Below are 12366 nucleotides of genomic sequence, written 5' to 3'. Positions count from 1 at the left end.
CCGTCTCGCAGGATTGTCATCTGCTTCGTTAAGAATAGATTAATTGGTAGGAGACAATCTGGCAACAGTGCCACTGCTCATGTCCCGTGTTCTCCCTTACATTACCAACTCTGGAATTTAGCTGTATTGATACGGTATTAGTGAAACTTAGCCTGCGAAGACGGTGTTATAAAGATACAACAAAATTATACTGAAAAGCTGAAGATGCAGGAAAGAGCCATGGGGGTCACTAGGAGGGGCTGATAGGACTTGATCAGTCTATTGATAAGGAAATACACTTTTTTTTTAAAGAATCTCTAGTTTAGCAAATTTTGTGTTAAAAGCTAAAGGTAAGTGGATTGTTTGGATTTTGAGAATCTACTGCATTCCTAAAAATAGATGCTAGAATTAAATGAGTGGTTTATTAAGGTACATGCCATCGCACTAGCAGATATCACTGGTTAAGAATCTTTAGCTTATCTTTACGGAGGGAGAGATGTGGTCATAATTACTTTTCTTGATAACCTGCTCTACAAAAATACCAGTTTTCAGGATACTTCAGTTACTGTGGATCCCTAGCAGTCGAAGATACAGCTATTCCCCCGGTAGTTTCTCTGCTTGTTACTGTGAATGTTACCAAGAAAACACTGTTCTGTGTAGCCGTTGCTCTCAAGGTGGTATGGATTGAGGCTGGTGACCTCGACATAAAGGAGTGAGTGCTTACCCAAAGTGATAGGTCATGAGGGTACTAGAACAAAGTATGCAATGGGTTGTTTAGTGAATGGGTGACTAGTAGAGCACTTGGGGAAGGTCCTTCGGGAAAGGAGAGGCCTCTAGGTGATAGACTCAGTCTGAGGGTGGGAGGATTGACACCAGTGACTGGATGTGTGGGAAAGAGGAGCGGAAAAAAAAATGTAACACTAATCACCTCATCATTTGTGGCTGGTGGAATTAAAGTAAGTAAATCACTGGTTTCTGTTACCATTGTCCTCCCATGCCTAGCTCTATCAAAACCACGCTCCCAAACAGGACGCGTACCTTCGTGGATGTTTTCTCTTACCCAGTTGTTGTGGAACTTTCTTAGACTACTAGAATTAACTAAGAGTACATTTCCTAAGGTTTCACGTAAGGTATGTGTTACTTTATTTGGGTGCAATTTCTGGTGCTCTGCAAATGCTGAATTGTCACGACCTGAAACCTTGCAGAGCCGGAAGAGTGAGTTTGTGTTGCTGCTCTAGTTTGCCCTCTCTGCACTAGGAAAATCTTAGTGCAGAGAAGATGAAACACTGAAACACATGAATTCATTGAATTTCTGTTTTACTACCGCATAAATCCATAGTCTGCTCATATCTCAAGTACTTCGTTACATTCCTGGTCACTGAATGTCAAAAATGATGGAATTAAAGGTTTAGAAGAGGACAGCAAAGACAGCCAAGAGGCCATTTCAGTGTCACCTGCTCTGTGATTCCTGATACCCTCCGTGTTGGTCCTGGGGGGCTGCTGCTGGTTCTCCCTGTAGCCTTCTCTAGGTGGTGGCTCTGGGAGTCCTGCACTGCCCCGATTCATTTTCTGGGGCCCCTTTGCTCCGACTGCTGAGGCTCTGCTCACCGGTCCTGGTACTGGGCTGCTCTGTCTGAACAAGTTATGTAGGTGCTCCCTAGCCTGCAGTTGAATAGGAGTCCTGAGTCATCGTAACTTTGGAGACTGTAAGGAAAGTCTTTTTTTTCTTTTTTTTTTTTTATAAGCATTGATTTTAGGTCTGACCAGTGTGGTAGTAGCCTTTAGTTAAAATGAATGGGAATCTGCAACATGGTCTAACATAACCGCGAAGTGTTGTCTGTCATCTGTGTTGCAATGGGTACCCTACGTTATTTATAATTTACTTTGTTTTGCAGCAGTTTGTATGGAGTTACCTTAGGCTAATAGCAGCAATCAGATTGCCTGGCTCCATGTATTCAGCTGGTGAGAGATACCTGTTTGCCTCCTCTGTTCTTCATCCACATCTGGCTGTGGTGTTCTGATGAGCACTGCTGAACTTAAATTTTTGGAAAGCAACTTGCAAGCTTCTTGCTGTGTTAGGATATACAATTGTGTTTTTGCAGGGGAACTAAAATTACCTTGAAGGCAGAACAATAACTCAATCACTGACTGATGGTTGCTGCCTGGTACAGTTTTCTTCTCCTTTTGTCTTTCTTCTCCCACCTGTTTCCCTTTGCTAACCAGAACAGGCAGGTTCAGAAACATCTTGTTAGTTTTTGAAAAAAGTTCTATTAACCTATTAATTATTAAATTTATTATTCATTTTCTTTTATATAGGTGCCTGATTTTTGCTTTGTCTTACAGCAGTGTTTGCTTGTAGTGGATAATGTCCCTTCAGCTTTTGGAGTCGCCTGCAGTAGTTGGTGCACTTGCAGGTTTTAGTGTGAGATCAAGAAAAACAAGACCTCACAAGACCTTTGCAGAACTTGCATTCCGTGGTCTTGGTTTTCACCTTTCCAAAGCAAGACGGGAGCTGTTTGTTTTACGTGGAAGTTTGTGTTAAACAATACTATTTTCTTCTATTTCTTCAAAGAATTCATTGCCACACATAAGTGTAGAAAAGATACATACAAGAACTGATACACGTACAAGTGTGTATATATGGGAGGCTGGAGCTGTGTCTGTGTTGTATGTATGTGTACACATCAACAAAAGACAATCAGCAGATAAGCATGCACGTGAAGTGAGCTTTCTCCTGAAAGAGGAAGACTAGCTGTCTTATTTGCTTAGTTACTATCTTGTTTAGTCATGAGATTAAATGTATTTGAAAGCTGGAGAGGAGGGTAGCTTCTGTACTGTAAAACCAAGAGGTGTGGAGCTGCCATGATAACTGTTTGTACATCCTCCTCCAAAAGTATGAGCAAAATTAGTATTGCCCGCTGAGTTTAGACAAAGGGCACTGTGTGCTTGCATCTTGTCAGACTCTAAAGCATCGATAGGCTTCTCGTTTTGATTCGATCGCTCGTTTTTTGTTGCTGGTCACACTGCCTTTCCCTCTTCCCACTCCTTCCCAAGTAGCTGGCCGTGCTACACGTGATCAGGGCTAAAGACAAGGAAGAGTTCAAGTGCAATGTAATCCCTCACTCCTGATGAATAAATGTCTTGTTAGAGAAAGTAGTTATGACCTAAAGTATCAGTGCCTTACTTGGATCTACAATTTCTTAATACTGCTTAAAAGAAGCCAAGTAGTCCAGGTTTTCAGGTTTCCTCGTTGTCCCAGTCTCTCTAATAATCTCATTCAGACTTGCTTTAGTGAGCAAGAGTTTGAGACTTTGTCTAGTGACTCCCTTTATTGTTGTATTACAATTTTATCTGGAGAAAGAAGATGCCACAGAGATCCTACCTGCACAGGTCTGTAGAGCGGGAATCAAGTCGCGCCAGTGTGCCTAGGCACAAAATGATCACCTGGCCTGGGGTTTGCTGTTGTTCCTCTGAAATTAACTCTTCTGTCTGAATCTTGTGGTTCGAACACCTTTCACACCAAGTGCAAAGCATTGTCTCAGCAAAGCCCTAGATCCCAGTATTGGGTGCGACACCTGGAAAACCCAGGGTGGAGGCTTTGTTCTGTGCTGAAGGTGTGAAGAAGGCAGAGAAACTTTTAGAAATCTAATTCATGTAAAGCCTCTGAAAAACAGTATTTGTACTTAAAATGTTGAGTTTGGTTGGAAATGTTGTCTATTCATACTGTGTAGGTATGAATACCTTGTAGAATAAATATTTTGAAAGACCTAAGTAGTAATTGAGATCACTAAGAGCTTAATTAAAACCAGAACTCTCATCTCTTGCCTGATACACTTGTGTTGGGCTTACTTTGGAAGGAGAAAGTCTATTTACATCCGAAGCTTTCTTACAAAATATTTGATCTTAACTACTTCATTGATAACAAGTGTTAACGTTGGCGTATTCTTAGTAAAATAACATTTGGAAGTATTAAAGCTTGTATGCGGGACTTACGTTGACTTCAGAGAGTTTATCATTCTGGGCTTGGTATGTTTGGAAAGGTTGTTACTGGGAGGGGTTAGAGGAATCACCTTTTTATTAGTGTTATGCTCTAGACATTAATAAACTTGATAAAGCAGTATCTGGATTAGGAGTTTGTTTCAGAAGTAATTTTCTGCATTAAGGTGTTAAGCTTAAGAAAGTCTTACAATACTATAAATCTGTCTCCAGTATTGAGGGATCTCATAATCAGGTAGTTGTATAAAAAGACTAGACAAAGCTCTACAAAGGTCTCTGCCCCAAAGTTAATTTTGTAGTTTTAAAAGCTTCCAGGCTTAGTTATTGCTGTATCTTCCTGCTGTTGATAAGTTTTCTTTTATTGCATTTTTGCTTTTTAAATAAAAACATTTTAGGGCTGTTTTTTGGGCCCTACTGTAAGCTGTGAACATACCTGAAGGATATAGATTTTCTCTGTGCTTCTGTGATGGTGTTCTTGTGCTAACTAGGTATGTTACAGTTTTTACTCTGTGTTCCTTCTGACTTTGTGAATTTGAAAGTTGTTAATGTAAAGAAAGACAGCAGATAGATTTCTTTCTGCCTGGTCAGGCTCTTTCTTTACTTACGCTGGAATTTCTAAAAAGATAGGCAGTAAAGATAAGATTTCTATCCTTTTGTGGCTATTAAGGCACTTGCAAGAGCTCCACCTTGCTTTAGTTGTTTGAAGTGGATTGTGTGGGGGATGTTCAGGTGCACCTCCGAACCCTCGGAGAAAGTGCTGTAGCTCGAGCTGCGAACCTCTGCCTTCTTCAGGATTACTGCCTGGGAGGGATGCAGGCGAAAGGGGCCACCCAGATGGCTCCCTGTGCTCATCAGAAAATTGGAATGTGGCCTGAATTCTGCTGTGATAATTTGGGTGTCGATAGCTGTAGTTTTCTGTTAAGAAAAATACTTGCTGTTGCCAGAGCCTGTAGCACAAAGGTGGGCAGCTTGAAGACACAAGACTTGAGTATGAATTTGTGCACATTTGCTTTTCGTTCCCGAATTGAAAATACATAGTGCTGTTCAAGTATACTTGCAAAGCAATTACTAACAAATGAAATACAAAATGCGCTTATTTATATGCTGCTTATGGTCTGCATTTGATGGTGATTTGACATGCAGGTTGACGGTCAGGCTCCTAGCGCTGCAGCGTTGCCCCTCTCTTGCCCTACATTCCACCCAGCGTCCTCACAGAGCTGAATGGTGTCTTTGTTTGGAAAGAATGCAAACAAAATTTGTGCTGTCTGAAAAGGGCTAGCTCATCATTTGTAGCTCTGAAATGGACTGGAAAATAACTTTTTCTCCCTCCCTCTTGTACTGATGGCATTCTGTCTTTCACTTTTCAAGAGTTGGTTTGTGATTTAGCAATGGAAGAGTGATCTTTACAGAACCTTGGCAGGGGCTTGAGAAAGGTGTAAAGTGATATAGAACTGTTTGGATGCAGTGATTACGGATTTAAAACTCACTGTTGTGCTGACACAAGTCCTGGGTCTTCGTTAATGTCTTTCGCCTGAGAGCAATGGAAACTCAAAACCGTTGAGCAAATAGTTCTGTGTTTACCAAGACATTCAGATATTTAAACTTAGACAAATAAAACTGGAATGCTTTGTGGGGAGTCATTGACAATAACCTCTGCTGATGTAGGGACGGAAGAGCTTGACTTCAGTGGCCTGATGCACAAGTCTGACCTTCCAGCTTCTGAGGTCTGAGTGTGTACAGTGACTAGGCAGAAGTGACTTTCAATATTTGTGTAAGGGCAGATCTTGTTTGCACATACCGTGAGATCAACTAATGGTACTTCTTAAGCCTTGATACTCGAAGACCAGTAACCTAAAGAATCCATAAATAGCTTCTGTCTTTTTTTAAAGCCGTGAGTTCAGTTTTTGGTCAGGCCTGAGCCCATATGTTGCTGTTAGCAACTGGTACAAGACTTGAAATTGGAAGGAAACCCAGAAGTGAGCCAGAAACCTGGGATGATCTGCCTTTAAGGAGACTTCGTTGTTAAACTGTGCGAGCTATACTGAAGTGTAACAAACCTTTCCAAATTTTCATTTGAAAGCATGGAGTTATATCAAGTGTTTAACAGGCTGGCAGTATACTTCCAGGTTTTTCTGTGAATTCCAGTTTGTCCTGTTGAAGTTGATGAATATCTTATCGACACTTAATAAGGGAGTAATTTCATGCTCATCTTTAATTCATTAGTTCTGTCATTATCCTCCTGTGATAGTAATATGTCCGTTCTGCATGCCGTTCAATTTTTATACCCGTTACCCTCTTAAACTCTTTCCTGAACTTAATGTTACTGGAAACTCCCCATACCTGTGATCTGTTCTCTCTGAAGCCTTTGTGTTTCTGCCGGCACAGTGTCACTGGCGACTTCTTTGGAAAGACCTAGAACTGAACGGGCATTGTAGCGACGCAGAAGTCTAGTTTTTCCAGTCTGTTAAAACTACTTTGAAAGTATTTAGAGGCAAATAGGCGTTGCTATTTATAACAATCTTTCTGTTACGAAGGCTGAACTAGTATTATATTGTAATTGGAGTGCAAGCTGAGTATAACATGGGATTAGAGATTTATTTTTTCCCCAAATACTAGAGTTAGCTAAGTCCCTCTCGGTGCAGAGAAGAGTTAATTTCCTTGGCTGGGTTAATAGCTTACTTTATCTTAACGCATAAAAAGTGGCTGTCAAACATCCTGCTTTATCTGGGGAGAACCTAAAAGTAAGTGTCGCTGTATAAAATACTTTTATTTATATCTTTTGGCAAATGCTGTGTTCATTTGTTCGATAGCGTTGCTGTGGAGCACTACGTTGTAGCAAACAGTTAAATGCTGCAAAATGTGGGGATAGTTAAGTGTATTTGGAGCAATTTTGTATGTTGGCTATTAGTCGTTCAGCGGGTTTATTTTTCAAACCACATACGTATGATACTAGCTATATTGATTCACAAATTTAACTTAACGTGAATGATGAAGTACTGCTTTGGCTAACTGGAAAAAAAATGGAGCACTGACCTGAAACGGAGGTCTGAAGGTCCCCAGCTGACGTCCTAGAATTAGTGGACAACCTCGACCTTTAGGCACTGTACTGCTTTAAATCCTTAGAAATGGGGAATTTAGCCCCTTTACACTCTGGTTCATGTCTGTGAAATACTTTGTAACCATAAGAGGCTCTGTGAGGAGCTGCATTTGGTACTCATTTAGGGGTTACTCTCCATTTTCCTTTTTGGCTGCATATATGGTAGGTGTCCATCTAGCAAGTGCCGTCCCCGTTCCTCCCCCTGCATGACACAGGCCTGGTGGGGGGGGGATTCTCCCCCCCCCCCCATCTAAAATTGTGTAGCCTTTCCCAGAGAGGCTCTGATATCTGAATTTTTATGTAAAAAGATGTTACTGATTTAGTATTTCAATGTTAAAATGAAGTAGTGTGCTGTATATAGAGCTAAAAGGAGTTGGACTTGGTGGAGTTTAAAGCAGACTTCCCATGTAGACTTCTTACATAATAGTGTGTTTCATAAATTCTATTTAATCTTACTTGGTATAAAATGACCTTGTAGATTTAAGAGGGAAGTTTGTGATCGCAGCTGCTGCCTTTTAAAAAGTCTAAATACAAACAGATTTTTGGAAAGCAAGAAGATTTGTTGGCGGTGTTTCTCTGATTTGAATTGAAAGTCAGAACTCTGGCTTCTAATCAGTGTCAGAGCATTTGAAGAAGATGGCTTGTAGTGTTCCTGCTCCACTGGATGTAGTCTGTGCTAATAATTCTTGTAGGCAATTCGGGGAAGAGAAGGTTGAAACAAGACGTGGTCCTCAAGCCTTTTCTGCTATGGAGGATCTGGTGGGGGATTCCTCATCCTGGCTTGTCTTGCATGGCATCTGCCTCCGTCTGAGCCCATCTCTTCTGGGGAAGAGTGATAAGTTTGTACATGTTGCACAAATGAGGTTTCACCAAGGTCTTGCACAATGATGTTCATATTTCCCTGCCTTGGACGGAGATCTCTCACCGGGTGCTTGCAAGACTGTATTTGCCGATTCTAGGGTTGGATTTGCCTCTCCATTGGATTATAGTTACTCCGTGAAAGTAAAATGGTAATCTCTCAGCCTTCGGTCTGTCGCCTCTGTCATGTGAAAACAGCTGCTGGTTCACAGAAGAAATTCTTAGGTAGCAGGCATGTAATGTTGCATCTTGTACTGCTGACACCCATCCCTTGTTTTTATTCTGTCTTCGAGATTATCAGTTTCTTATTTTAATCGTCCTTTGTACAGTGCCTCTCACTTTTGTAAGCGATAGACTTCAGATAGGACAATTTATTACACCAGAATTAATAATGAAAATATTAAATACTGGTTTCAGTATTGGTCTCGGCTAAGGATCTGTCTTCAGTTTGATAGTTTCTTCTTTCCTAAGTCTTCTCAGCACAGCTCTCTTTCATCTCTTCTTCAGTCAGTCCTTGTGAATCCCGTATTAACTAACTTCCTTGCGATACCATTTCAGCTTTGCCACAAATTAACACGTGAATTATTTTGTATTAGTTGGTATTAAAAGTAAAAACCTTACTCATGCTCTGTCAAGATGGTCTCTGCTTACTCTGAGTTTTGAGAGTCGTGGTTACACGCTTCTGTCAAGTCGTGACTTTGCTTGTACCACGTCAGAGGCTGGAGCAGGGATGGACCCGGGCGAAGAGACGTGGCGGTTGGGTGCCAACTTATGCTGACAACTTGCCTTTTATTGCTGGTTGAAAGCTTTGTGTTGCTTAAACCCTTCTGTTTACATTATTGAAGCTTGAGGTTGACTGTCTGTAAACCGTGCGTGTGCCTGTTTGGCTCAAGAGACTATTTAGGGCTTCTGCTGCTTGTTTCAGCAGTGGAAAAAGCGAGATGACTGTTTTTAATAGTCTGGAGTCTTGTCACACGCTCTGGTGTAGGCTCTCGCACTGGCTGCTTTGAGTGATGTTAAACAGGTAACACGCATTCAGATTTCTGTAGTTGATGTTATTCTTACAGGTAGGTTACTTGAACAAGATTAATGGAAAGGAGAATCCTGGGGGGCGAGGCAGGTTTTTTGAGAGGTTTCTGAAATGGTGGTGTCACAAGGATTAGGTATAAGCGTAAAAAAAAAAATTCACCACAATATTTCACATAATTTTTCAGCATATGCAAAATATTGTGGTTTAATCATTTTTGGGGAAAGACTAAAAAAAACAAGAAGAAAGCTTGCTATTTTGTTCAGGATGTTTAAATTTATACCTAAACTCCCAAATCTCTTCTTTTTGGAAGTTCTCCAGAAAAATGGCAAAAACATGCTATTTTTCGTTCTTAAAAATAAGCAAGAAACTTAAAAGCCTTTACAAGCCATATCATCTTAACAGTGTTAGCTGAAGGTGTCCGTTGACCAATTGCAGACCCTTTGAGGGCCCTGTTTGTGTTGGTAGCCATGCTCCTCTTGCATTCCAGGTTACTTGGACATCCTTGGTTTACCTGACGATTCAGTAAAAGAAGAAGAAAAGCTGCTGTTCTGTCTGCAGCAATTCTGATTGGTGTGGAATTGCTTTTTTTTGTAAATAAATACTAATTACTTATTTATGTGTTTATTTTAGGGATAGACTTCAAGATTAAAACCGTTGAATTACAAGGAAAGAAGATCAAGCTACAGATATGGTGAGTAATATACCCAAGAAGCTACGTGGTGTCATCCTTCCGGATGGCTTTGTTCAGAAGCAGGTTTTTGTGAGGAGAGTTTACTTTGTCTGAGATTACGTTCAGGTATCTAATTTTGTAACTGTGTTTTGTATTTTCAGTAGTGGTAAAGCGCCATGTGTATTCCCCCAAACTGTTTTTAAGAAATGGGGAAGAGATCTGTGTGTTGCATTTATAACCGCTGTTACTGACTGCTCCCTTGGACAGGCTGTTGGCAAATCTCCTGTTTGGGAGGACAGGATCCTCGCAGGCTGTGATTTAGTGGGAAGTGTTTTAAAACTGGAATTTTTAAATTAGGAGTTGCCTCGAATCTATGACTATAAATTGACTAGTAGCCTTGCTTTGTGTCAGCAAGCAAGTGTAATCCACGTCTGCACTTACTTTATATTTTTCCACAGTAAACTGTGGAGCTTCTCAGCGGGCTGAAAACACGGCTGCTTTTCTGTTGGAAAGTCTAACACGAGGCAAAATATAAACTGTTTCCCTTTTGCATGTCTGTCTAGAGATTTTTTTTTTTCTGCTGTTTTAATAGTCTTGTGACAAGTCAGGTCAGGAAAGCTAATGGCTTCTCCTAGCCTGTATGTTCGTTTAGACTCCCCCCTCAGCCACATACATGTATTGCTGGTGCATTCTCCAGCTTTACTGAGAGTTTAGAACCTGAATTTCCTTAGAGCTTGAATTTACCTCTTTTGTCCCCACTAATAAAAATCTTTTATGGCTTGATAATCTTGACATTTGTAGATGCAGATGGATGGGTTCCACTTAGAAGGAAGCGCTGGTCTTCCCCTGTCTGAGGAAAACTGGCTGAATGGTTATCCTTCCTAATGAATGTATTCTGAATCCTTCTTGTTACCATCGCTCGGAACGTCCACCTTGTGTCTCAGTTGTTTCTCATATCCCAGTCCTGCAAGCAGAAGTTGGCCAGCTTAGTTTGTTTGTTTTGCGCCCTGCAAGCAAAAGAGTTGTGGAAGTTGATTTTGTTGTATAAACTGCGTAGCCGGTCAATAAGGAAGAATTTGGATGATGAAGTAACTCAGCGCGCTGGAATGCTTCAGCAGGGAGCCACAAAGGGTAACCGTCTTCGTAAGGGCAATGTTTTAGATGGAGCTGTCTGAGGAAGGATGGGTATAGATCAGCTGGGAAGCGAAAGCAGAGCGGCGGAAAGGAAGGGACTGAGAGCATTAGCTAAAGAGGCATTCAGGTGTAATGCAGCGTCATTGATTGACTTGCTGGGCAGCTCTTGCTGTATGAGTTCACCAGACTGTTAACATTCAGATTTTCAACCCAGATCAAACCGTAACTTCTAACAATCACTGAGTTGTATTTTTTCACCCCAACAGTGCAGGTGCTGTGAATCACCATGGGATAGAAAGGTAGAACAAAACACTGGAATGACTTAAAAGGAAGTGTTAGACTAATCTTAGGAAAAAGTCGTCATGAAACGTAAAAACTGAAAATATGGAATACTGAGGATGTTTAATGTGTATGTAGACAAAGAAGCAAGCCATAATGAAGCTGTACGTGCTGTGGGTTTTAGTGGCTTAGAGAAATGAAGAGGGATTTGGTGAGCTGAGTTTTGGGAAATTGCAACTTTTAAGCGTTGCGAAGTTGGGAGGTCGTTGTCTGAATCTGCTCCTTGTTCCTGCCAGTTTAAAACTTCACATTTGAAATGAAACTTGGAAAGCAGAAAATGAAGTTCCTATGGCATGCACTTTTGATGATGAAGGGGAAAAAAAAAATTTAGACTTTGTCGTTTCCAACTTTTCCTGTACAAGGAGTTTTGCCCAGCAGTGGTTTGGTGGCTAGAATAGCAGTGTCTTTTGGTGAAGATACTTTGTGCAATGCATCTATATTTAACCACTGCTTCCTGTATTTAAACTCACCCTGTACTTCTAGGAGTTGTGTAACATATTTCCAGAATTACACTTCACTCCCGCTGCAGCAGTTTAGTAAGCAAGGGATGCATTTAGTGGAACGTTTCCCTTGTAAACCTGAGGCTGTTCTTGTAGCTTTTCTTGCATCCAGAGCATGGGCTGTGCTTTTATAACTGAAGTCAACGCACAGGAGCTAATGTAGCTGAATCAACAAAACGTGTCTTCTGAGTCGTAGGTAGCACTTCCACTGGGACACAGCTCCATACGTGATTAAGCTGACCAGAAGAGAACAAAAGACTGATGGTGAAGAGAAAACAGACTTTCAGTTAAGGACAGGAGATGAGACCCTTGGCACTTGTGTGCTTTCAGTTAGTATTGCATTGCAGGTGTGCTTGTATTAATGCAGCATATCCATGCTCAGAATTTAGAGGAGGAGTGACCGCTATTTCATTTGTGGGTTTCCCCCCTATCTGAAAACTATCATCCCATTTGTGAGATGGCCTGTCAGTTTGCCCTGTTTCTTGTACGCACGTCTGAGCTGCTTCTGGTCCCTTACAGAGACAGGATACCAGGTGCAATGACATTGGCCCAGTCCATGAGTGTAAGTCCAGCCGTGGCTCTCCAAAGTGCCACTGTATCTTTGTCCAGCCTTTCGTAATGCTATTTTCTTGCTTCCTACCAGTCCCTTTTATTGTTAGAAGCAAAGGTAGTTTTGTCTTGTCGTTGTTGCTATTGTTATTATCATCATCATTATTATTATTGGTGCTTACTCAGGTTGAAATGTCTCTTCCCCCCCCCACCC

At 41.2% G+C, this 12366-nt stretch overlaps 1 protein-coding gene across 1 annotated transcript in view; it reads left to right on the top strand.

Annotated features, from left to right (window-relative positions):
- Positions 1-12366, top strand: part of RAB10 (RAB10, member RAS oncogene family) — a 57344-nt gene that overhangs the window by 26470 nt on the left and 18508 nt on the right. The window contains exon 4 of the mRNA XM_019470967.1: positions 9591-9651. Within this exon, the coding sequence (XP_019326512.1) occupies positions 9591-9651 (61 nt within the window). The remainder of the gene's footprint in view (positions 1-9590; positions 9652-12366) is intronic.

The sequence above is a fragment of the Aptenodytes forsteri genome, unplaced genomic scaffold (genome assembly GCF_000699145.1).
Source record: "Aptenodytes forsteri isolate BGI_AS27 unplaced genomic scaffold, ASM69914v1 Scaffold192, whole genome shotgun sequence".
NCBI lineage: Eukaryota > Metazoa > Chordata > Aves > Sphenisciformes > Spheniscidae > Aptenodytes > Aptenodytes forsteri.
Note: the sequence above shows the minus strand (reverse complement) of the source record. Positions and strands in the feature narration are given on the sequence as shown.